At 43.2% G+C, this 26339-nt stretch overlaps 1 protein-coding gene across 5 annotated transcripts in view; it reads right to left on the reverse strand.

Annotated features, from left to right (window-relative positions):
* Nucleotides 1-1140: 1140 nt before the first annotated feature.
* ZCCHC2 (zinc finger CCHC-type containing 2) overlaps nt 1141-26339 on the reverse strand; it is a 48749-nt gene continuing 23550 nt past the window's right edge. The window contains exons 5-16 of one of the 5 annotated variants that reach the window (XR_012065513.1): nt 25429-25541; nt 22163-22257; nt 20491-20574; nt 18935-18992; nt 18402-18537; nt 17242-17306; nt 16833-16927; nt 12791-12919; nt 7614-9101; nt 6555-6698; nt 2441-2528; nt 1141-1454 (exon numbers count right to left, since the gene is read on the reverse strand). Coding sequence is in view for 1 of the 5 variants with exons in the window: in XM_072952008.1 (XP_072808109.1) it covers nt 6631-6698; nt 7614-9101; nt 12791-12919; nt 16833-16927; nt 17242-17306; nt 18402-18537; nt 18935-18992; nt 20491-20574; nt 22163-22257; nt 25429-25541 (2331 nt within the window). In the remaining 4 variants the exon portion in view is untranslated. Of the gene's footprint in view, nt 1455-2415; nt 2529-4624; nt 6699-7613; nt 9102-12790; nt 12920-16832; nt 16928-17241; nt 17307-18401; nt 18538-18934; nt 18993-20490; nt 20575-22162; nt 22258-25428; nt 25542-26339 lie in introns of those variants that run through there. The other 4 variants (XR_012065512.1, XR_012065515.1, XR_012065514.1 and 1 more) reach the window with 4 other exon arrangements.

A 26339-nucleotide genomic window follows, 5' to 3' on the forward strand; every position in this document is an offset into this window, starting at 1 on the left:
CTTTGTGCCTCAATTTCCCCAACTGTAAAATGGGGCGGAGTACCCGTCTCACACAGTTGAGGCTGAACTGTGTCTGGCCTGTGAGGGGCATTAAGGTATTTGCTGCCATCATGAATTTACTGAGCACCTACTATGTGTCAGCCATAGTGCTTTATGGATTTTGGCAGATTTAATCCTTGTAACTCTTCTAACAAGGTGAATGTTGTCCCCGCTCTGTGAATTAACCTAGAGAGGTCACACGTCCTGTGGGTGGGTGCTGGGAACAAGGCTTTGTTGGTACCACGTTGTGCACAATTGAGTTACCATGTCACGAGTATGACCCAACACTGACATGCTGGCAAGAATGGGCACTAAGTAACTACTAGGTGACCTGGTGGCATTCTGAGCACTCTGAAAGGCTTTTGGGGTGGGTGTGACTGTCACTGTTCCTGCTTGAAGGTGACTGTGCCGCTGTCATTCTTGGCTTTTGAGTGTCTTTGAGTAGCAGAGGCTGGGAGAGGGAGTGCCTGGGACAATCTGTATGCAAATGTCAGAGCTATAAAAATACTGGCAGTTAAGTGTCTTTTCTGCTGGTCCTGCTACTTCATTTCTTAAGTTCTGAAGTCTTAAAATTAATGGAATATTCACTAAATGCTCAATTTACCAAGACATCTGGGGATAATGAAAATCTTTGCAGAGCAAAACTTCGTGTTCTGAAATGTTTAAAACCTTGGGTGTAGGCGGAGTTGAGACAGGCAAATGCTCACAGCCTAGCTCTGGAAGTCCTGACGTTTCCCAGCTCTGCAGTCTTTCCCTCACCTGGTGTTTTCAAATCCTTCGACGGATATACAATTCTGATCAACCGGGACCCGGCCCGGTCCTCCCTCAGGAATCCAGAGGCCCCGTGGCTGCTAAGACCATGGGTGCCTATCATTTTCTATAGGCTTCATAGGGTTTAAAAGATCAGGGCCCTGGGTTCAGCAGAGAAGCACTTGGCGCGGCCGAAGTCGTGCGGGAGGTAAGCACTAACCTGAAGTTGGGGCCTGGCCTTCATCACTGGCACTGAACCCCTCTGAACTGCGAGTTCCTAATCTGTAAAACAGGGAGGAGGAAGATCCCACACCCTTCACAGTCGTGCTGAGCAATGAGCACAGAGGAGAGTGCAAAGGAAACTGTAAAGTACCATCCGTTCATTTAAGATGTGTGTAACAAACTGAGATTGCAGTGGCTGAAAGAGGAGACTGCTCAAAGTACTTTTATGGCCAGATTCCTGCATTCTTTAAGGTTCCGGGCACAGGCTTACAATCTCAAATGTTTTCTGTCTTCTGTTCAGTTTTCTCTAAATTAGGTCAGTGGGCAGTAACATCTGCTTGCTTGCATTGCCCTCCTTCCCCACCATGTGGCGCTGCTGCCCAATTAGCAATTTCTTTTGATGAGACGCTGGCTGAGCCCTTTTACAGCGATTCAAGTTGGAGCTGCAAGAGGAAAAAGAAAATTAATGAAGAACCACCCAGCCCCCCCACCTCACCCCACCCCTACCCCCCAATTTCAAGTAGCAGATCAAGATCTGGAGATTAAGGGAGGGTACATAGCTTAAGTGGCAGAGCACAAGCTTAGCATGCACGAGGTCCTGGGTTCAATCCCCAGTACCTCCATTAAACATAATAATAAAATAAACCTAATTACCTACCTCTGCCAAAAACAAAAGTAAATAAGATCTTGGAATTAAGAGCACTAAAGACTGGGGCCTGCTGTCACTGAAGAAAAGGTGTGACAGCAGGAAGGGTTTTTGAAGCCCCCACCAGTGATATACCCCACTTCCCAGAGCTAGAATGAGGGAGCCTAAAGCCCTTGTCCTTCCAGGATGGACAGACATTTTTGCACACATGCAGACTCCAGGCTATGTGTACCTAGGCTCCAATGTAGGGGGCTTACAATTTTCAAGAGGACAGCACCTAAGAATTAGGTCAACTTCTCTTGAGATATGGCAAAGAAACGTATTTTTGCACATATGGGCACAATAGCTGTGATTCATAAGCAGTGATAAACTAAGAAAACTGATGTGAGATGGACCTTAGGAATCCAAACTGTGCTGGCTGATGGGCGTGCTCTGGGAAAGGATGGTGCTGCCCTCTGCTGGCGATCTAGAGGACTGCAGTGAAAACGTGCCCTTGCCTGAGGTTACACCTGCCTCTCAGCTTGGGACCCAAGCCCTTTGTTCTCAGGATAGGCCCCAACTTCAGATCTTCTCCTACCCGCAGGAAAGGTCCAGAGTCAGTGCTATGTTTAAAGTCAGAGCACCCCTCTCTTCGTTCACCCCCCGGAACCTTAACTCATTTCTCTGGAAATGGCCCTTTCGGGGTGGGGGACATTTTTCTTTATTTCTTTGAGGTGAAAGGTGGGAAGGGTTACGGGTTAACTACTGGCCCAGCTTGCCTCCATTTGGTTTCACTGCCTTAACCTTAGAATGCTTTTGTAATCAGTATGTAGGATTGAAAAAGCTGTCTTCCAAGCTCAGGTGGATGGTGCTCCTAAGTGCTAGATGCTGCCTGTTTAAAAAAAAAGAGAGAGAGAGAGAGATTTTACTTGGGCCTTTAATTTTTTTGGAGCCCTCTCAGAAAAGTTAGATGTTAGCATTAGCACTTACAAGGCAAATCCACATTTAATTTTTTATGTGATGCCTCATTCGACTTCGGTACTGAGTCATCAGGACTGCACGGCTCCAACCACAGCTGCCATTAACCGGCAAGCTCTCCAACCAGCTTTGACTTTTGAGGATAAGAACTATTTTATGCCTTTCATCAGTGGATCGAGCTGAACCAACTGAGTTTAATGTAATGAAAAACCACATTTGCTAGGCTCCTCAGCACCCAAAGAACCACTGCCTTCACCTCGACCTAACCCTCTCGCGTTTTCCTCATCTCTGAAAACACTATCACAGTTCTGTGCGGCCAAACTGAATTCAGCTAACACCTGAGTGGCTTCTCGGTACCGCGGCATGACGCTGGGCCGTGCCCAAGCAGCGTTTAGTTCTCATGGCCATAAACCTTCTCTCCGGGTCAGACGCAGCCCTTCTTGAGGGCCTGGCTTCCTTCCACTGGCCTCTTCCGTCCTCTGCCTTCCTGCTGCCTCCCCCTAATCGCTCTCTCAACTTCCAGGCCTTCCTTCAACCATCTGACAGTTTCAAAAGCTATCGTCAACTTCCACTTTTTCATTCACTCAACTCCGAATTCTGTCATCTGGCTCGACTTGACGTATCGGCCCACAGATGCTCCCTCAGCTGCAGCTGCCTGTGCGCCGCCCCTCAGCCCTGTCACCTCCATTCCTGCGCCGGCACCAGCTGCCTCCAGTGCACCCCTTCCCGGCACGGAGACTGTCCAAACCCTGCCCACAGTCAGGCTCCTCCACACCCGCCTCCAGGCTACCCGTGTCCCTCGCCAGGCCTCCCAGGGCCCGGTCCTAGCTCCTCGGGAGGGGGCTGGGAGACGGACAGAGGGCCTGCCCCTGCTGGCCTGAGTGGGAACCGCGTGGGAACCGCCGGCCCGCAGCCCGGCCTGAGCGCGTCCTGGAGAACAGAAGCACACACCAGGAGACTGGTACAAAAACGCTGCTGCTGCAACAGCGAGTAAGTAAAACCCACGCAACGTCTGCTGAGAGAACAGGGAAGTTGCGTGTGTCCCCCTGCGGCGCACTGGCGCGCTGTCGTTCGCGAACGGGAGTGAACTGCAGGAGTGTAACACCAGGACCGCAGAGCCAGGGGAGGAGAGACGGTCCCGGAGAACTGGCTACAGGACACCCTGTCCATAAAGCCTCGAGAAGTGAAAACACGTCGTGTATTTGGGAAAGGAGGATGTGAAATGTGAGGGGAAAATGGAGTAGAAAGTTTAGTGGTGACCCTGGCGTAGTCAGGGAAGGAGGGAGAAGGGACACGGTGGCGAGGACCCTGGAGACGCGAGCTGCCTTGAGGTGGCTCACGCCTGCCGCGCGACGCGCACAGGGGATGTGCCGTCTGAAGCGCCGGGCTGTGTGCTCGCTTCACGGGCGCCGCCCAGCTGGCTACAGAGGGGGCGGTCACTAGGTGGTTCCGAACAATCATTTGTGTCCCTCACTGGGACACTGGGGACAACAGGAGGGGCTGCGCTGAGCGACTGGACCTCAGAGGACGTGACTGACTAATCTGTGGTCACGTGGAAAGCGCCTCCGTGAAGTCGCTCACGCCTCACTGACTGGGTGGCAGCTGACCTGAGGCGGGGCTACAGACGGCAGAACCAGTGAGAGACACTGAGAGCTGCCCGGAACACAGCACTAGCAGGCCTGAGGTCAGCCAGGAGCTCTGTGCTTTCGGCGAGGGAGGGCCTGAGCAGAGCCACGGCTCTGGGGTGACAAGGACCCTGTCCCAGCCTCCGGCGCACAGCATGCACGCGGTCCGCACAGAGACGTAGTCCCTTCTGTCCACAGTCGCCCGGGCGACCCACGTAGTAAAGGCTCCTTGGGGGAAAAGCGGATGGCAGGTAACTTTGGGATTTCACTGCCCACGTCATAAGGAAATAATGGGTAGATTCTCTAAAAAGAGAAAAAAACCAAAACCCATCAGGTATGATGTCCTCTTATCTTCCACTTTTACAAAATTTGCAATAAAGCACAATTCTTAAGCTGTTTTTCATTTTTTTATTGCTGTTAATTCAAGGAAAAAAGGTTGCATAAAATCCAATCTGTTCTAGAAATATAAGTGGCCTTTCCAGTACATAACATTTCAAATATCAAAGTATATGGTAAACATACAAATAAGGAGAAGGTAACATACCTCCTATGTACAGTACAGTCTTTTAAATCATAAAATAAGCTCCATAAAGTACAACTGGCAAGTAACTCACAATGCGACCCTTACGTGGCTTATCAAAACCCTCGCTTGAACAACTTAACTGCAGCGTAACAATTAATCTAATAATGTGGTCCAAAAATACCCAGAGCAAATAAAATATATTTAATCAAAATAATTTCCTTTACTCAAGCTTCTTTTTCTTTTTAAATTAAAGCTTTCACCTACCCCTTCACAGCCTCCCTTCCTTCCCCTCCCACCCCTGAAAGGAGGTTTCAAAATGTACATTGGTGCTATAAATATAAATGCTACCTAGGAAGCATTCCATGAAGCTTCTTTCTTCAAGTGTTTCCTTTTGTCTAGCAATCTGTTAGGCTTCTGAACCAAGACCAAATATTGAAGTTCCTCTGCTGCACACCAACGTTACCCCCGTAACAAACATCGGCCCTTTCTGCTCTGTGGGGGGGGGCAGGGGCATCGCCCCGGCCCCCGCCCCCACCCGCAGCCTGTGACTCTGCGTTGCTAGGTGCTCGTGGCTGTCGAGAGCAGCAGTCCAAACACTACACCCCGTCTTCCAGATAACCTCAGTGCACTTTAGGAAATCAAAATTACCTGGAAGCAATTTAGTACATAGATTGGCTTTAAAAAAACTTTTTGTTTTAAACAGCAGCATTAAACTTAGTGACATGACACTGACATGATTAATACCATCTTCACACACCCAGAATTCAGTCTTTCACATTATAATCAAGCACAGTGGTAAACTGTTATAAAAGTGACTTTGCTACGAGAGGCAGGTCAGGGAACAAGTACCTGACTCGTAGAATCGCAGAGCTTCTGTTCAGAGCGAAATAAACCACACACATTGACACAACGTGACACCGTAACAGTTGGTGTAGGAGCAGGGACGACTCAAGTGTCTCTTACACGACACAGTGGTAGACTACAGGTAAAGGTGGCTGTTGACTTTCATTACAAACACAAACACACAGAAGAATCACACTCACACTAGTTTGTTCACTTCATGTCTCTCTGAAGCAACAGGCTAAAAAAGTATGATGGAGTAAAAAGGTTTTTTCCCTAAGAAAAAGCTCTTTGTCCACTTCATATGTCATAGTTTCTCAGTTTCATATGGTTTTACTTCTTCCTCTCTCTCCCACTTGTTTTAATTTTTACTTGGACAACAAGCGCTGCACATGTGTATTTATGTGGTGCTGTTTATTACATATATACACACTGTTTCGGGCATCTGGCTTTTCTCCCTTGTGGTTAAGGTGAAACATTTTACCCTCAATTTATATGCAGAGCAGTTTACAAAGTGTGGACAAGGCAGTGCCAACCACACCTGCAGCCGCTGGGAAGAGTGAGGGTCAGGGAGAAAAAGCAGGATTTAGGGAGAAAGTGAGAAAAGCTGGGGAAGAAGCCATTTCTTTTTTCCAAAACCATATGACTATTACCAGTGTTATATATTAAAAAAAAAAAAGGTCAAATACACAGTTTTGAAGATTCAGTAAACATTGCACACAGCAAGTATTCAGTTTAAAAAAAAAAGCACGCATGGACATTTTCCTTTTGATAGTTTGCCTGGATGTTTAAATTACACGTATCATACAGGTAAGCCTGTTGTTGAACCAGGAGACCAGAGGCTCAAAAGCAATGCACTCTCTTGTTTTGGACATCGGTACAAGGGAAAGGAAAAATCCCCACTGCATAGAAATCTAGGAAATGTAGATACAAAGAAACACAAACAAAATACCTTTCCTTTCCTCCCCTCCACACCCCACCAGGACTCCCCACACTTCAGTGTATTAAGGAGGCAAGCTTTGCTTGTTTCAGTCTGCAGAATCCAACGTATCACTAGGAGGGGGGAGGGGAGGTGCGTATCTCAGTCTGTAAGTGCCTAAAACGGGAAAGAGAACTGCTAAGTCACTGCGCACAATGCAAACATCACAAACCACCACAAGCTCTCAAACGGGCCGCTCCTCACAGGCGGCTTCTCCCGCACTGCTGACCCCAAAGCGGTCGACAAAGTGACTTCTAAAAAAACAGTATGAAGTCTGTGCTTTAAATGTCAACCTGAGGCTACCAAACTCAATCTTTCTTTAAAAGTGCCAAGTACATGCTCCCAATTCAAGACTGTTTCTGTGTGAGGTTTGGTAAGATGACAGAAGCCTCATGCAAGTGCGAGGCAACAGTCTGGGGGCTACACTGAATTTGGTGCCTTACTTGCACTTTTTAGAGAACAATTTCTTTATTCTGGTGGTAATAATATTAATCTTAGTTCAAACTGCCTTACTCCCCAACCAGTGCATAAATATTTTGTTCCTTAAAATGCCATAGCATTAAAAAAAAAAAAGTCTGCTGGGAGGGGAAAGTGCTGCCCAGGGAGAGCGCAAGGGGCCAGCTGGCTGCGCGCAGGTGCACCCAGGTAACGAAAAACCTCCCACCTCAGGGGATGGCATCACTTCCTAGTTTCTCAGTGTTTTAAAATTTCACTTACTCTATGAAACAGGATTGTAGCTTTAAAGAAAAAAAGTGCTGCTAGTAAGAGATGTGCAAATTCCCATTATATTCCTTAAAAAGTGCCTTTACGGTTTCTTCCTTCATTGGAGACAACTGCTCTGACTTTCTTGTGCTGTGTGACCCGCGTCTACACTAGGTTTTGCCGCCTGCGTTTTACGGCCTGTCACTGAAAGCACAGCATCCATCAGTGAACACACACTGCTCTTTGTGCTACGGCAGAATGACCATGATCAGTGAGGGAGGGAGGGACGGGCACACTCAAAACCAGTCCTCTGGGAGCTCTCGTGATTACCTTGTTGACTGGCCTCCATGGACGACTGCTTACACTCCTGCGCATAGTGTCCGCTCACACCACAGTTGTAACAGGAGACATTCCCGTTCTTCTTGGGCCCTGAACCGCTCGTGTTGGCAACTACGCTGGGTGCTGCAAACACAGTGTAGAATCTCCCAAAGCCTCCCATCTGCTGCATGCCGTAGCTGGCTTGGCTCCCCATGACTGGGTCATGCACCAGTCCGTTTGCATACGGAGTCTGAGGCAGAAAAAAAGGAAGTTGGTTTCCGTTGCTCTGATGTGCTTGGTTGAGGTAGCTGCCATTGCAGATGGACGGCAGGGTGAAGAAAGACGGGACCCGGTACATTGGTCCGGGCACTGGGTTGGGATAGTAGTAACTGTTTAGCTGAAGGTTTCCATTGGTCCCACAGCTGCACCTTCGCCCACAGGACCCACAAGGACCCGAGCCCATCTGCTGTGGCGGCAGCACCGTCCCGCTGGCGCTCGTGTTCCCCACGGCACTGATGTAGGGCGTACTGTCGCTCTGCGCCGTGCTGTGTGTCAGAGCGGGGCTGGGGCTCGGGGCGGGGCCGGGGGTGTGGGTGGGGACCGCAGGGGGGACGCTGGACTGGGCCTGGCTGATGCCCGCACCCGCCGACTGGGCAGATGTCGCTGCGGGGCTGAGCATGCCGGAGCTCTGGCTGGGGAGCACGCCGGCAGCGAGGGGGGAGCCTGGCAAGGTGTAGGGAGCTGGTGGCTGTGCGGCGGAGAGGCCGGCTGCTGGGAGAACGACCTTCACATTGGTAGGCTGAGGGACGGCCCCTGTGCTTCCCTCAATTTGAGGCACCATTTGATTGAGTCCTACCACTTGGGATGCGGGTTTTGTGATGGGGTCCGTGGTAGCGACAGGAGATCCTGGAAAACTAGCCGGGCTGTGGACGGGAATAAAGGCAGTGTTTGGTGATCCGATGCTCAGGCTCCCGGCTGGTTGCTGTGGGATGTTAACTGTGCAACTCTCAGAAGATCCCTGCTGCGGCGGCAACTTGAGCCTCTGAATTGTGAGGTGCAAAGCAGGAGCGCTGCTGTGTGGGAGGAACGTTGACGGAAGAGGTAACGGGGAAGCCAGCAGCTCAAGGTGTTTTTCTGATTCTCCAGTAGAAGCTGCTGGCCCGAGTATTCCGACAGGGGTTGAATTTGTGGACTCCTTCACTGCAGAGAAAGGGCTGGGAACAAGCATCCCTATAGTTTTGCCGTCAGCAGATTTGGGAGGAGGAACGACCACCTCGGACTTCTGGGCACCGTTTTGCATGACATACTGTAAAGCTGGCAGGAGGGAAATTGGCTGATACTTGGACGAGTTTAAGGGATCTTCTAAAAGGTTTGCGTTGTCATTTCCTAGCGAAGCAATATGAACAGGTGGCTTGACAGTGACAGCCTGGTTGACAGAACCATAACCTGTAAACCTGGTTGCTGATGGATTCCCAGAGTCCTCAGAATTGCTGTCTGTGTCTGAGGAGAACAAATACACACAGATGTTAACACAAGCATAACCTCCCATCTTTCTGGCTAGAAACAAATTTTAAGCCCATCTAAAATAAACTCTGCAGTTTGCAACTGATGAACAAATCCCGCCGCCTCCTGACGACCAAGCTGACCTTCTTTCAATTTCTGGCTCTCTAAGGACTTTATTCTAAAAATATGGAGATTCTGGAATAGGCAAGACTATGGAGACAGTGCAGACAATAAAAGGATCAGTAGTTGCCAGGGGTGGGGGTTGAGGGGAGAGATGAGCAGGCAGAACACAGGTGGTTTTCAGGGCAGTGAAAATACTCTGTGTGATGCTATAATAATGGATATGTGTTGTGAGACATCTGTCCAAAGCCACTGAAGGTACAACACCAAGAGTGAACCCTTAGAAAACTATGGACTTTGGGTGGTAATGATGTGTCAGAGTAGGTTCATCCTTGGTAACAAATGTGCCATCCTAGTGAGCGATGCCGACAGTGGGGGAGGCTGTACATGTGCGGTAGCAGGGGGTTTATGGGGACTCTCTGGGCTGTCCTCTCAGTTGTGCTGTAAACCTAAAACTACTGTAAAAAATTAAATCTTAAAAAAAAAAATCCATGGAGAGATAAGAAACAAAAAGTTAGTATAAAATATAGACCTTTATTTCAAATCACCTTATTATAGAGAAAGGAATTAGATATAGTTAACCTTAATCAATTTTAGGCAATTTGCTTGATTTATACTCTGCGCTGCCAGCCCCAAGGTCTTGACATAAACTACACAATTTAAAGAAGTTTAATCAAAACTATGTTGAACTCAAATATCTAGAGGTAAGGAATGAAAGAGTTTTCTTAGAATGGGGATAAATATTCATATTTTTAAATATTTCACTTGGGGAAAGAAAACTGAAGGTACCATTAGTCATAAAACAAATGTTTTTATGAAGCAGGGCAAACATGAGAGCACCAACATTCCTCTAAAACAAAACAGCAGAGTGGCAGGTAAGAAAGACTAAACAGAACCTATTTAGTGACACAGGATGTCAAAAATGTTACTAGTTCAACTATTATAATTTGAATCTCTAATATAAATTATGAGTAAATGGTTATAGCATAAACTTGCCTTAATAACTGAGGTGTTTCTTACAAACTTTGCAAAACAAAAGGTATCAAAAAATTAAGAACTTATTTAAGGCATTATTATATCTATGTCTGTATGATCATATGAGTAGAGTTAAAAATAAATGTTTAGGTTCAAAAGCAGGGTAATATTTTTCAGATGATCAATTAAATTTCTATATGAATTGGGCTTTGTTTAAATCTTAAGTCACAGCAAATGGCCCCATGATTTTAATGGTCCCAAATGGTTTTCTGAGCATTATAAGGACTCATCTGGCTACTTAAGAGATAGGTCTCTTCCTTTTTTGCACTGACTTTGAACAGTATAAAGTCTCAAAATGAAACCCCTTTATGGCCAACAAGAACAGAACTACATGCTTTTTAAAGCAACCTTTTCATGCACACAAAATTCCAAAAATGATTAACACTTTTATCACGGGACTTTTATTTTTTACCCCTGGGTGGTTTCAGACAGCCCTCAATGATTCTTCATTTGGGGAAGGTTCGTTTAGTCACTTGGTACCTGAGCCTATCTGGAAAAGGGCAAGTTCCTCTGCACAGGCTCACGGACAGCTCACCGTATCTGTGGACAGGAAAGGACTGCTACAAAGTAACCTGGCATACAGATGCACTTAGCTCTGGCTAGGAGGCCAAATCTGCACTGTTAGCTGAAGAGCCAGATTACTGGTACCACATACAGAATCTAGCGTAACATGTAAAATGAAACATACTGAAAGCTTGTCTATTTGGGGTAAGGCATGAAAATTCTCTCATTTAACCTTCATAACAGCTCTGAGCAGTTACTTTCGTTTTTATTCTCATGAGGAAACTGCTGATCAGAAGTGCAGTGCTGCCTCTGACTAGAAGAACTGATGGCAGTTACTGCATGTTACATTTGGGATGACTTCAAAATAACTTCGAAGCAAAGACTGGCCTTAATAACAGGTGATACAGCAGCATTATTGCCGTATTGCCGTCGCTCCCTAAGACATGAGCTGATACTCTAACAGAGGCTAAGGTCCCCGAGTTGTGGACTGCACAGGAAGAAGCCACCCATGTCTGAAATGCTGTGATGTAAGGATCTTTAGAGATCTTTCAGTTACCCAAGAGAAATCATTTAATACTGCCCACTGGCAAGGGCACAGCTTATAACCAAGATAGTGCTACTCAGATGTTTATAACTGAGATGCTGTGAGTCAGATGTCATTACCATGGGTAAAGCATGACATCCTTAATTCAGCATACCCATTTTTGATATCTCACTTCTGGAATGGCAGAGTAAAGACCTCTGATACTGCACTCCCCCATAAAAGCAGCAAGAATCCTGGCAAAAACTGTCAAAATCAACTTTTTCATCAGAATTCTGGAAATCAACTAAAGGCTTGCAGCAATCTGAGGAATGTTTATTAAAGAAAAACAGCGGAATCTCTCAAGAATAGCAAGCACTGTGGTGTTTTACCTTGCCCTAATTCCATCTCACTTCTCCAGCTCTGAAATAAGCCTTGTAAACTAATCGTCTTGCAACTACAGTGGCTACGAAAGCCAGCAGCCTAGTTAGTAGTCACCTTAAGAAACATGGATTTGGAGCGCCAAAAGCACCTTCCCAGAGAACTGTCACTATTTGACTGGCAGCTTGAGTTCACTCTGCGTCAACAGCCGCTTACCCACATTACCCACAGGGCAATCAAGTCTGTGGCAACTGTCTAACAATTTGGCTGCCTCAGGCAGCATTACCAGTTGAGGCTTACAAGAGACTGACCAAAATATTTAAAAGGTAAAACTAAAGAATGAGATGTCCCCAGGGAGCTTTGAAAAGCTTCGATATATTCCTGGTAATCCAGAAGGCCATGCTCATACCTAGGGCTGTATGGATGCCCAGGGAAGACCTAAGAAGGCTCTAAACTCTTCTGGCTGACTCTAAGCCTCCATTTAAGGAGGAATTAAAGACACAGTACACACAGAAAACAAAAAACAATGGCAGATGTAAATCCCACCTTATCAGTAATTACAGTAAATTTACATAGATTATAAGCACGCCAATCAAATGGCAGAGATGGACGGAATGGCTAAAAAAACCCATAACCCAATATAAGGTGTCTATAAGAGACAACACTTTAGATTCAAAGACATAAATAGGTTTAAAGTAAAAGGATGGAAAAAGAGGTACCCTACAAAAGAGAGCTAAAGTGGCTATGTTACTATCAGATAAAAAATCTAAAGTCAAAAATTGTGGTTAGAGACAAAGAAGGATATTTATAATGTTAAGGGTCAATCCATCAGAAAGGCATAAACATTATAAATAACATGTGCATCTAACAATATGCAATTTTCAATCTTTCTATACCAACTCTACATTTTGTTATGACTCTGTCTTCTTTAATTTCACAAGCAGTGAATTAAGTTTAAAAAACCAACATTGCTAGGAACTAAGTCAACGGTCTGTGAGACACCCTTTATACCAATCAAATTTAAAATCAATAATGACATTTGTAGCACCATAAAATTATTTGTGTGACTGACTGAGACAGCACATATTTTCCTTTGCTACCCTTATGTCCCCTCCAAAGAGCAAACCTCTGTCTTTTTCTTCTTCACTTTCAAAACTTTCTCTTCCATCATGTCGTGGGCTAGATGGAGAACTGTAACTCTCTGAGGATGTTTCTCCACATGTGTCATGTCCAGATCCAATGTCCAAATTCACATCTAAAAATAACGTGATTTAAAAAAATAGAATTGTTTAAATTTCTGAATTGAACCATCAGAAATTAGTTGACAGCTGTGAAAGTTTTTTTTTCAGTTTTTCTATAATTACCTAAAAGGTAATTTACCCTTGACCTAGGTAAAAATTCATTATTGAATCACAATTTTAATTGAAAAGAACTGACAAATGCACTCTTAAAACAAAGGGAGAGGAGTAAGTCAACCTTACGGACATCACACAATCAGAATTAAGGCTGTCTGTGGGGTCTGTGCTGTTAGCACATTGGGTCACTTTTTGAGTCTATATATTTTAACTCCTCAGAGCGGGTTGTAAAATATCATTCTTTAAAGAGCTCAAGAACAGAACTGACTGCCCAAAATGCCTGTTTAGTTAAAATTACTATGCTTGAGTATTTAAAAAGAGGAAGACGCTTCCCATCTAATGGACCGAGGAGCCCCTTGAGTTCTGCCCAGAAGCCACGTGGACGCAGAGTGTGGGGTGGGGTCATGTGCAGAACTGTTGGGATCAATCAGCTACGCTGTTTTGTGCACAGAGGCACGATTACTGGTCACCTTAAGTACTGCACATTCCTGCAGCTGACCCAAACATAGGGAACTGTCCTATTAATTTCTATAAACCCAGTAGCTAGCACGGTTCCTGCCTTGCAGCAAGCATCTGACACGTGTGTAGTGTACAAATGCCCACATAAGGGAGTCCAGAGAGATCTTAAGAGCTATGGATGAGTGAATTATTTCCATGGCAACCTGGCAGAACCAGTAAAAGGCAATAAATGTTAGTAATTTGGACAAACTATATATTAGAGAAAAGACATGGTCTGTGTAATCTGCACGTCAGGTGACTAGCCCGCGTGTTCTGAAGGGAGTAATCTCTAACAGTATTAGGACTGTTAGAGGCGACCTGGCCTAGCCCACCTTCTAAAATGGGAGGTGAATACTGGCGAAGAATAAAGCCCTTAAGAATGCGGATGTTGACAATTCCTTCCGGGTAATAAAATGCCAAACTGTCAGAGGAAAACTGCACAAAACCTCATGATGCTATGAGGAAAGTGGCAGAGGAGTCACGTGAGCAAGTAACAGTTTCACGTAAGTAATCTGGAATAGACGACACACAGTAGGTTCTGAATTACCAGTCACAACATGTCCGAGCAAAGGAATGCAAGTCGCCCCCAGTGGCTCTCCGAAGACAATCTCATGTGCCAAGGTGGCCAAACAAGCGGCCATTAAACTGGACTAATAAAAATTAAACCCATAGACCTGGCACATACCGAAACTGGGCATACACCAGCATCTAACAAAATGAACAATTCAAGGATTATGAGGATCAACGATTCAATATGAGAGTCTCAAACCAGAAATGATGGACTGAAAAAAAAAAAAAAGAACCACTGGGGTAGAGTGAGCCAAGATCTGCTCACCAAAACACAATGAAACCTTTAAAACTTCAAAGAGTAAGTTTCAGAATTTTTTTTAAAGGAGCTATTTCTCAAAATAACATAATTTATTCATTGATTTTCTTTAGATTATATACCTAGTAAATATTCTAATCACCAAATTGTCATGTATTAATTTGCAATTTTCAAGGAACTAAATACATAAAGCTAAATCTATACTAAACATAATTCTCTTTCTGATGATCCAGGTGCTTCAGAATTGTGTAGTTTTGGGAATTCTTATAATCAAAAAATATGTGACCCTAGAGTCAGAAGGTGTGGAAGGTGAGGATGAAATAATTATGCTGAAGGCTATTCCGCAAATTGCCTTTTTTAAACAGGTACAAACTTTGTTATCATGTCTCAAAAGATAAAAAGTCATGCACAGCAATAACGTAATAACAAGATCACAAAGAGAAAAAAACTTACGTTAGCCACTATTCTAACAATAAAAATCTGACTGCTAGTATTTATGAACAAACAGAACTAGACAGACTTAAGAACCATTCAGATGTATTAGATGACAGAATCACAAGACTTATTAAAGGAAGCTGAGGCCTTTAAGTCACTGTAATGTGTTAAAAGGGAGCAGGTGAACCACCTCATTCCCTGCAAACTTCCTGGTGTCACAGTCATCAGCGTACGAGTGGGGTGGAAGAAACACGGGTGACGTGCTGATGTGAGGGAGGTGACGCATGCATCTCTTTAGTAGAGAGATTTAAAGCCTGAGATTTTAAAGCAAATATGCTGCAAAAATACAGACGACGAACAGCAGTGATGCCTTCGGGAGGAGACAACATGGAGGGAGGCAGTGAGGGATTTTTGTTCCCTTTCATACCTTCAGAAGTTTGAATTACGTAAATGTGTTTTACTCAAAACAGAGGTTAAAATTTAAATAAAAAATACTCACCTTAAACTGAGTTATTTAAAAACCCAGACAATCCCTGAATCAGAAGGACCCAACATTTTCAGCTTCAATATGATAATCTACATTTCATGATATGCATGACTGCTTCATTAAAAATATCTTAAACATATCTTAAGCTTACTGAATGCTTAAAGGTAAACCTTCTTAAAGGTAATTCCTTAATATTTCAGAGGGAAATTAATAAACAGAGGGTTTTTTTTAAGTTGGAGTCAGCAAACATCTAAGCTACATTTGACAATGAGTTGGCCCCATGATTTTAGAGTCAAAATGTAACTATGGTTTCCTTATCAATATTAAATCTCTGTAAACAAATACCTAGTTTAAAAATATACTCCATTGAAAAAGGGGCCACACTGTTGGTGAGAGTATTCATAAATTGGTGCAGTCATTATGGAAAACAGTATGGAGAGTCCCCAAAAAACTAAAAATAGAGTTGCCATAAGATCCAGCAATCCCACTCCTGGGCATATACCCAGAAAAAAATATAACTCAAAAAGATACATGCACCCCAATGTTCACAGCAGCACTATTTACAAGAGCTAAGACATGGACGCAACCTAAATGTCCATCGACACATGACTAGATAAAGATGTGGTATATTAATACCATGGACTGCTACTCAGCCATAAAAAGAATGAAATAATGCCATCTGCAGCAACATGGATGGACCTAGAGGTTATCATACTAAGTGAAGTAAGTCAGAAAGAGAAAGAAATACCATATGGTATCACTCACATGTGGAATCTAAAATATGACACAAATGAACTTATTTATGAAACAGAAACAGACTCACAGACATAGAAAACAAACTTATAGTTATCAAAGGGGAAGGGGATTGGGGAGGGATAAATTAGGAGTTTGCGATTAGCAGATACAAACTACTATATATAAAACAGATTAAACATCAAGGTCCTACTGTGTAGCACAAGGATACTCAATAATAAACCTGTAATAAACCAAAATGGAAAATAGGAAAAATACGTGAATATATACGCATAAGTGAATCACTTTGCTGTACTCAGAAACTAACACAATACTGTAAATCAATTACACATCAATAAAAAACAGAAGACAAAAAAATACACTCACAACCACACAAATCTAGTACAACAAGGTCTGAATTCCCCTAAAGTCCCATAAAACTCTATAAAGGACAGTCATTACAACATGAATAAGTCACCAAGATTTTCAAAACTGCCTTTACACAGGAACGAGGGTGGAAAGATCCAGTGGGCCCGCGGGCCTCTGCTCTGGAGTGGGGACTGGCTGGGGATGGGTGAGGAGATGGCTGCCAGTGGGGCAACGGAAAGGCGGGCGAGTGTTAACTGTAGCAATGGGGACGTTTACCTCCGCGGCTGACTCAGATTTCCTGCATGAAACAGCTCTGAAGTATTAACAGAGTTAATTCAGAAATCACTGTTCACATCAAAGCAGGGTAAGAGCAAGTGAGGATGTGACACAGCAGCTCAACACCTGCTCTAACAGGTACCGCGCTCGGGATGCTAGGTGACGGGTATTTGAAAGAAAACTCCCTTACCTTTCACAGAACCACCGTGGGCGTGCTGGGGGGTGGGGAGCCGGATACCATTTATTCTACTGTTTAATCTGCTGTCAGTTTTCTTAATTTTCTCCCTAAGCCAAAAGTACACATGTTACCAACATTTTTTTTAATCAGGTTCTCTGGAGAACACATTAAGTACAGTATTAATAAAACTTCCCTCAAAATTTCTTTATAATTAAAAAAATGTTTAGTAAAGTATAATTGTAAAGACAAGATTTGCCCTCATATATTGATTTGTTTAGAACTAAAAAAATAAAGTCCAGATAAAAATATAAAGAAAAGTAATGGAAAAATACTATTTATACTACAAAAACTAAACACGTCCATAATCAAATGTTGCCTTTTCTTACAATTTCTATTACTGGAAACATTAAATTGAACCTACTTTTCTATTTGTGGCTTCCCTTTCTTCTTATTTATTGAAGATAAGCTTCGTTTTTCAGTTGAATGCTAAAAAAGAACAGAAATCAGACTAAAGTGACACCATACTCAAGTAGGTATCCTTTTATTCTGATACCAAACATGAAAATGACACATTCCCCGCTGTGTGTTCTGATAAATTTTTATTCCCAGCCTTTCTGAAGTTACCTGTCTCTGCATATTCTCTGACAAATACTTAATATAAATCATGAGAAAAATATCCATTTTGTATTTTGCTTTTAAAGTGGACCTATATTTTTTCTTATCACAAAATAAAACAATCAAGTAGCGTATTTGCTGCAGGCTTACTAGTTTTCTGTCTAGAGACGAGGCTGGTAAACTGCTGCGCACAGCGTGTCGGCTCTAAGAAGCAGCAGAGGGAGAAGCAGCACAAGCAGACGGACCTGAAAACAGGCCGTAACTAAGTATGACTAAGATAACGCACAGCTTCTCAAAGTCTGCTTTAATGCTTTGGTTCGTAAAAACGCACTGCAGTAAACATTAACGTGTGGATCCGAGGGTTGGCCAGAAATAAAACCTATTTTCTAGAGAGAAGGTGGCTCTCTGCACAGCTGCACAGCTAAGCACACCTCCCCGGTCCCGTATCTGTGGTGCCGTGTGACCTAAACACACTGGAGAGCATTCTGCTCACGGATTAGAGCAACTCCTAAGAAAGCAAGTACTTCCTTGTTACAATCAGGAGTGCTGGTAAGCTGGCCCAACCACTCATGAGAGAAGATCAGTTTCAAAATTCACATCACCAACAGCAAGGCAGTGACTGAAATGTGATATGAGTAATTCTTTCAAAAGCAAAAAATTTTGCATAACAATGTATCCCTCAGGCTAAACATTTTAGGCATCACTCTGAAATGTACTAATTTTTTGAGCAATAAAAATGTAGGTCCACTTTAAAAGCAAAATACAAAATAACTTAAATCGAAACTCTTTCAGGTCTCAGAAGCACTTAGACCACATATACCAATCAAGTTTAAAGTCTAACACTGAAACATTCCTTCACTTCTTACTAGATACACTACCTGACCTAATGACACTCACAGAGCTCGGCTCTCACAGAGTTAATGGTGCTTGAACAGTATGGCACGAAGACAAAACAAAGCCCCGTACCTGGTCGGCCAAGGCCACACAGTGCTCTGGGTGCTGAACGGTGGTGCAGGTCTGCTTCCTCCAATCTACAATTCCATTCTGTTCAGAATACTGCATGGTGAGCCCATCCAACGGAGAACAACTTGTACCAACAGTGCTATCAAAAGAAAAGTTCATGCAAGTATGAGAAGCTACAGTTTACAAGTTGGGAGGAGATAAGTGAAGCTACAGTGATCCAAGGTCTTCACATGGGAAATGGTACAAGCACAATTAACATCAGAACTTCCTAAGTCGAAGTTGCAGAATATAACCTCCAGGTAGCCTGGAGCAGACTCAAAAAATAATGTACATATAACTATCGAGGCTAATAGAAGAGAAAAACAGAATAAAAAACTATCCAAAAGCAAGAAGAGAAAGGGAAACAGAAAAGGTGGGACAAACAACAAGCAAATAGTAAAAAATGGCAGAACTATAGCCAAATATATCAGTGAGTAAATGTGATGCTGATTTAAAAACACAGAAAGACATTCATGTTTTAGGAACTAGATACCTACTTTACAATGGGACTTTTCCCAGTGTGTTTCTTGTGGACTATGGTGTGCTGTAACACATCTAGAGTAGAGGAAAAACACAATTTATTATACCAAATGCTTCCGCAAAATCCAGAAGGAAGATGCAACTAATTTATGTGATCATAACAATACAACAGACCATGTAGAGCACTTCTAAGCATTTTTCATAGAAAATTCCTTAAAGAAGCAATTTTTTTAAAGACACAGTACGTGACTGAATGTCCTTAAATATTCTCTCAAATGTGTTCCACCTAACAGCAAAATCAGTTTTGTCCAAAACTATGAAACTGATTATGAGCATGCCACTGCAAAACAACAATTTCAGACTTTTTTAACCATTAAAAAAGTGAACTGTCTCAAATATCAAAAAAAACCCCACATATTAATAAAACCAACACCCATGTACCCACCTCCCAAGTATCTCTATATCTGCCTCTTTTTATTAAGAAATGAAATATCCGAGAAACAACTGAAGGCCTCCCTCTACAGAAGTTAACCAGTTGAAATAATCTAGTGCATTTTTTAAAATTTTAACTACCCTCGTGTGTATTCACAAACACAACAGTGGTGCTACATGTCTGAATACACTATAATACCCTTTAATTACCACCTAGCATGAATATGCCACAATCTGTTCATAACCTGATTAACATTTACAACATTCGGGCAACATCCAGGCACTTGCCATTACACTCGTGCTCCCAAGAGACCCCGAGTCCCTGTCCCCTGAGCACATGGACAACGATTTTCATAGACGCTGAACTCCGGGGTAGCAGCATTAACCGCCTCCAACTTCGCCACACAGTGTCAAACTTCTGTCCAAAACAGTTGTACCAATTTGAATTCCCACCAGCAGTGGATGAGAGTTCCCATTACTTCATAGCCTTGACACTGTCAGGCTGGAAAATGTTTTGCCAATCAGATGAGTGTGAAATAACCTCTCATTGTTCTAAATTTGCACTTCCCAGACTACTCGGGGGCTGAACACTGTTTAGTGGCCATTCAAGTTTCTTCTTCCATAAATTGCCTGTCTATCTTTTACCATGTTGTTAACTGGTCTGACTTTCAGAAGAATCTTTCTACAGTAGTCTTTACCTGTAAATATGCTGCACATGTCTTCTGTCTAGTTTCTTGTCACATGTTAAGTTCTAATTTAGATTAGAAAGATCACCATGGTCATGCTCTGTCTTGTAAAGAAAGCCTTCTCGTCCCAGATTATTAACATTAAAAAATTTAAGTTTTACATTTTACATATTACATTAAGTTTATATGTTACATATAATTTGTTATTCACTTGAAATTTTTTGTGCATGACAGAAGTAAGGATCTAATTATGTAATTTTTCTTCCAATTAAAAAGCCAGCCAACACCGTTTACCAAATAGTCTATTCTTTCCCCACTTTTCTGTAATGCCACCTGTCACATTCCAAGTTCCCATATGTCTGTTTCTAGGCTCCTTCATCTGTTCTAACGGCCTGTTTGCCTAGTCCTGTGACAATGTCAGGCAGTATGACTTATTCCAATGAATCAACATTTACCTTCATCTTGACTTGAAGCTTCTGAGCTGTCTTCTTTTAAGTGTTCTAATATCTTAGAAGTCTTCAGAGAGGATTGTAAGTTATCTATGGGAAGTATTAAATACTGTTAACTTTTAGGGAAAATTACAATAGAAAAACAAATAGAATGATTACTTTTCTTCCACGGAAATGAGAGTGGAGAGTTAATGGCAAAGAGAACATTTCTAGTAGTCAGGACCTTGAAAGAAGCACCAAGACAGCACAAAACCCTGGACTGGGAGAGGGGTCCCCAAACCACGGAGCCTGCTCTCCCCACAAAAGCCACAGGACTGGAGCAAGCTGCTTCACACCTGCCAGTTCCCTGGTGCTCTGGGCAAAATGAGGAGATGGAGCAGACTAGACTAGTGCTTCTCAAACATGTGTGTGGTATAAAGTTTTTAAAAATACCTAATTCATGTGGATGGCTCCTTTTAGGAAAAACAATAATAATGTGACAAGGTCAGACTTCTACAAACGGCCCAGGAGTCTACTGCCACTCTTCAGACATAAGTTTAAACATGGAGTTAGCTGTTCATCTTGTCTTAGTCAACTGGTTGTAAAGAGTCATTAATTCTAGTTGCTACTTTTCTGTTTAAAATGTTTAAGGCATACACACACACACACAAATGAGTAGAATAACTATAAACGTTAATCCGTTTGTCGTAAGCACACATCAATGTTACTGGCAAAATATTTGTTTTAAAAAGGCAGCTGAGATAGATGTGTATATAAAACTAAATGCAAGGCAGACGGTGATGAATGCGGAAATGTAAGGGCAAAACCAAACCACAGTAATACGAGAAAACTGGGAAATCCTCACGAGGTGATACTTCTGGCGGGGCCTGAAGCAGGTGTGATTTTAACAGACTGCGACAGAAGAAAGGGTGCAAACGAGCCAGGACCCTGGGACAGCAAACGGCAGGGGGCACCGAGTGGCTGCCAAGCCTGTGAGCAGTGAGTCTGAGGGAGGAGGGAGGAGGGAGGGGCTGACGGCAGGGCTTGAACTTCACACCAGACGTTTAAAGTTCTGAACAGAGGATTGACAGACTGATCCCCAAGATCATCCCCAGATAGGTCAGAGCACACTGAGGAACTAGGAGCTGAGACGAGAGGCTTTGCAAGTCTATATGTGAAAAAAAAAAAAAAAAAAAGGCCTAACTACCAACGGGATTGGTGAGGAGGGGTGAAAAAGAAGGTGTTCCTTGTCTGGTGTGGCTTGGCCTTTAAATGACTGAATGCGAAGAGGAAAAGCGAAAAGAATAAGGCCAGAGTTTCCAGCCACAGAAGCCGGGGAGGTCACTTGGAACAGGGTCAGACTGTAAGAGGTTTACCCATTAAGCAAACAGCACTGAAGCATCTCTACAACCTGTGGGCCAGGTCTGTCAAGGAACGTGAGCATCCAGTATGCCCACAAGCTTGAGATGCCTGGGCCTTTGCCTTTGAATCAGCCTGTTTTGTGACATTAGCTTTTCTAATTTATTTTCTTTAAAACTGCAGTGTAAAATTCACTAAAAACTACAAATGCTTCTAAATCGTATGCCACTATTCCTTGACTTTAACTAAAATGACAATCCCATTCAAGGTGACATGGTGAAGCACGAAATCCAAGCGAGGAAAATGCCAGATTCCTACAGAGGAGCAGAGGGACACTTACTGAGGCTGTGCAGAGGGTCTGACGATATGGACTGAAAAAAGCTGTGTACTTTCTGACTCTGTAGAAAAGCTTGTGATGAAGTTGAAAATAGCTGCCTGCATATCAAAAGCAATGAGATTTGTTAATTTCATGTAATAGAAATCCACAAGAGACTCAGTTTGGATTGTAAACAAACTCAAGTGGCTGTTTAATGAACTGTTTTCCTAACGGAAAAAAATATTATTTTGTAACGAGTTTCCCATAAGAGGAAGTGAATAAAAGTGAAAACGTTATTTGCAAGACTCTAATACACAGGCTTACTTTTAACTTTATACAATCTAGTTGTAAGGTTTCAATTCTGGCAAAAAATGTATCACTTCAGACTTTTACCCAAGTGGTTCAACTGTTGTCTTTCTGCTCAGAAAAACAACTGCAGTTTCTTTATCCTTCTTCATAGGTGATACTTTTCATCTTTTGGCTGTACCATGAAGGAACCTTCCCATCCTCGGATCATAAGAGGTTGGGAAGTTCGGGAAGCTAGGAGTCCTGGAAACCACGGGACACAGTGGTCAGGTTAGTTGCAAGTATTCCTACCGCCTAAGGCATGACTGATTGATGATTCACCGCAATATGCATCATACCATGATTCTAAGCTGTTATCTTTAAAAACCAGCTAGCCTCATATTTTATTAATGTAACTGGAAGATTTCAACTGGAGGTCTTCCCTACAAAAGAGACCCTAATAAAAGAGATACAGTTACGGCACAGTCTAATGCAAAGTTTATTCAGGATCTGAATACCAGCTCAACTACTTAAAAGCTGAAATCACCCTGAACAATTTATCTGGCCTTTCACCTTCAATTTCCTCATAGGGAAGGAACACTGACATTCTTCAAGGTTATAGCACTCAAACAGTATACACAAATTAAACTGTCACCCTGCTCAGCACACAGATCCCCTTCTATTCTTCTGAACACTTTAAATACTCATTTAAAATTTTAATTCTTAATTTCTCCCCAAGGTTTTGGACCTGTCATTCAGATTTAGTTATAGAATCATCAAATACCATACCACGAGATGACCCTTATAGACCAAAGCTGCCTTGTCCATTAGACAAAATTGCTTCTTGGTCCTCAAGTGTGGAAGTAAATATTCAATAGGAAGATAAAAGGGGGGAACGAAGAGATGGAAGAAAAACTGAGATACAAAGTAAAGGAGCTAATCCAAATTTTCAGGTCTGAACACGTTAGCTAAGGCTGGTGATTAAAATCCAAAGGCATCTATCACCCAGTTACATTTACAAACCAAGTGGTTAAAAGTACAGGCAGGCACATCTTCAATTCAAGATTTAAGTCCCAAGAAACAGCGTAGATACCATGTACAAACTCCAAATACTAAATGCATATCCAGTATAGGAAATCCACACCTGAGATAAAGGCACGGACTTGAAATCACCATACAGACTCAAGTCAAGGTTCACAGTATGGCAACTGCACCTAAGTAGAACAAAGTGGCCATAAACTACTTAAGCAATTAAATAAGAAAAACAAGATTACGTTTCTGATAAAACAGAAATCATCCAACCCCAAATGTACATTTCAGTGCCGTATTTTCATTTTCCTAATTTACAGTGTACTTGGAAGTAAATGCAGTATGTCCATTACCAACCTAATCTCAACTTCATTTATAAACTCATTTCCTATTTCTCACTTTTTCCCCCTCCTTTATAATTGCTCCATTTCTTACGTGACATGATGATGATACTAATCTAAAATTCAGAAACAGATTAAGTGTCCTAACATCCTATTAATGTGTTGAGATCATAGGCCAGCCGTACAAAAGAATCAAAGATTTTTTAAAAAAGAATGTTCTGTGACCACTCCCAAGACCCAGCCACCCCCCCTCCATTTCTCCTCCTTTCTCTGAACCCTTCCACTGTGCCCTGAGACACCCTGCAATGAAGGGAGCCTGCACCTCCTTACTCTAAAACCTTGCCAGCCACTGGGTCAGCTTTCCTCAGACATAAGGAGTGCGTTTCCCCTCCTGTCGTGTGTGGGCTGCAGGGAAGGGGGGTCCCTGAAGCCGTATTCAGGCTCTCCACCCCTCAATCTCACCACATCACACACTAGCCTCCAGGTCCCTCTTCCACGCTTACATGCAGCTTCGGCCCCCACCTCACTATCTTCACTCCACGTCTTCCATGGTGTGTGCAGGGGAACTTCAAAGTCTGAAAACTCCAGCTCTCTGCATGGCTGCCTTCTCTCCTGACTTCCTCCATTTCCTATCTTATTTCAGTCATTTGCTTCCAAATCACACCCTAAATCTTGTCATACAGTGAAGACTCTTCCTCCCAGATTTCTGTTTTTCTCCAAGAGGAGCAAACATTCGTCCCTCCTTTCTCAGCCCCACCCTGTCCTGATGACACCCAGGGGGCCCTCCCTTGGGAGCGAGAGGGTCACTATATGATACACACCTCTGCTCTTTCTCCCTATGCCTCAGCAAGTCTCCTTCCCAAACTCAGCCATCTTTGCTTCAGAAGGCAGATGGTAAGTCTCACTTAAGCCCTGACTCTAAGCCACATATGCTCCAACACTGCTATTCCTTATTTTACTTATTAGTAAATCCAAGTTTCCAGTGAAACAGCATTGTTTCCTTGGCCATTATTCCTTAGTTTATTCCTCCTAACAGGGAGCCCTGGGAGAGGGGTGAGTGCAACAATTACCAAAACCACACTGCAAACCTCTAACATCACAAGCAACCGTTTCACCTCAAAATCTAGTGCACTAGCCTGGAGAGCTGACACTCTAATCTCAACCTGATTCCTTCTGCTTAGTTACTTCGTCACACGTGACGCTCGCTCTCCTCTGTCACTCACCTGTGTTCACTCTAACTGCACCTCAGCCACCCGTGCTGTTTCCTCTTGCTTTCCCACCCATTAGCCTCATCTTCTTACCTGGTAACTCAAATCCAAAACCATCTCCAAAGTCAAGCTGTTGGACATGGCCTCTTTCAATAAATGATGAAAATAAGAGGTTTCACTAAATATTCGCATTATCTTAGAAGCAGTTACTTACAATAACAGATGTCTGAAAAGTACAATGATATGAGAAATTACTTTGGTGTCTCTTAATAGCCTAGAGGACTTTAATTAACACAAGGCTGAAAAAGTCCATTCTAAAAAGTACTCCAGAGAAGGAATCTCTGTGTTTCCCCCTTAAAACTCCATCCTCAGTCCTCGGGAGGGCCTGAGACCCAGCACTGCTGGGACAGCCCAGGTGAACTGTTACCTCAGGATGGGCTCCAGGTCAGGGTGTCGTCGTTCCTCCCTCTTCAACGAGCCCTGATTCAGGGCTCTCAAGATGGTCTTATCAAAAGTCTCTGAGGACAATTCCTTTGGAAGCTAGGAAAGAAAAACCACATGGCCGACGTTAAGTTTCTCACTTAGTGGTAAATATGTTACAAACCAGAGGCATAAAAGGAAGATACATGCCTCCTCCTCAGAAATCGTCCAGGAGCACTTCCTCTTCTAAGTCTTCCCAACACAGGGCCCCAGACCAGAGCAGCACGGAGGGGCGAGGCGCCCTCACCGCCGTGCACCGCCGTGCACACGCGCCCCGCACTCACCTTCCACCTCCCACGTGCTGCACCCCGAGCACTCCCACGCCAAGGCGCTTCAGTTAAGTGGGACATTGCACAGAGCACAGGTAGTATTTTTATCTTCAAAAAGCATTCTGAAAAATGTGATCCCTGCCTTTATAGTTACCACTTTTGTGCCTCCTCTTTCCCACGAGAACCTCAGGCAACGGCAGGCTGCTGGTGCTACACACCCAATAAAGAACCGGCTATGAAAGATGGGGTGAAAACTCTACATCTCACTTAAAAACACTAACTGAAGTTTTAGTACCCTTTTCCTCAATGTGATGGAGGTGGCCTCAGAATCATGTACAACACACACACACATACACAAATCAAGTAAATAGATTTTTCTTGGCCAAAAAAATTTAAATGACTTATAATTTTGTTTTTATTAACTAGTTTACTTATTAAATTCCTCATAAATTGGTTTTTTATAAAACTAACTTTCCAAGTCTTTCAAGAATTCAAAGCTTTAAATTTGACTTTTAATAACTAGTCTTTGTAATTAAGTCTTGAATTGTGGGCACTTTCACTAAAATTAAGAGTAGAATCATTAACACAT

The sequence above is a fragment of the Vicugna pacos genome, chromosome 30 (assembly GCF_048564905.1).
Source record: "Vicugna pacos chromosome 30, VicPac4, whole genome shotgun sequence".
Lineage (NCBI taxonomy): Eukaryota > Metazoa > Chordata > Mammalia > Artiodactyla > Camelidae > Vicugna > Vicugna pacos.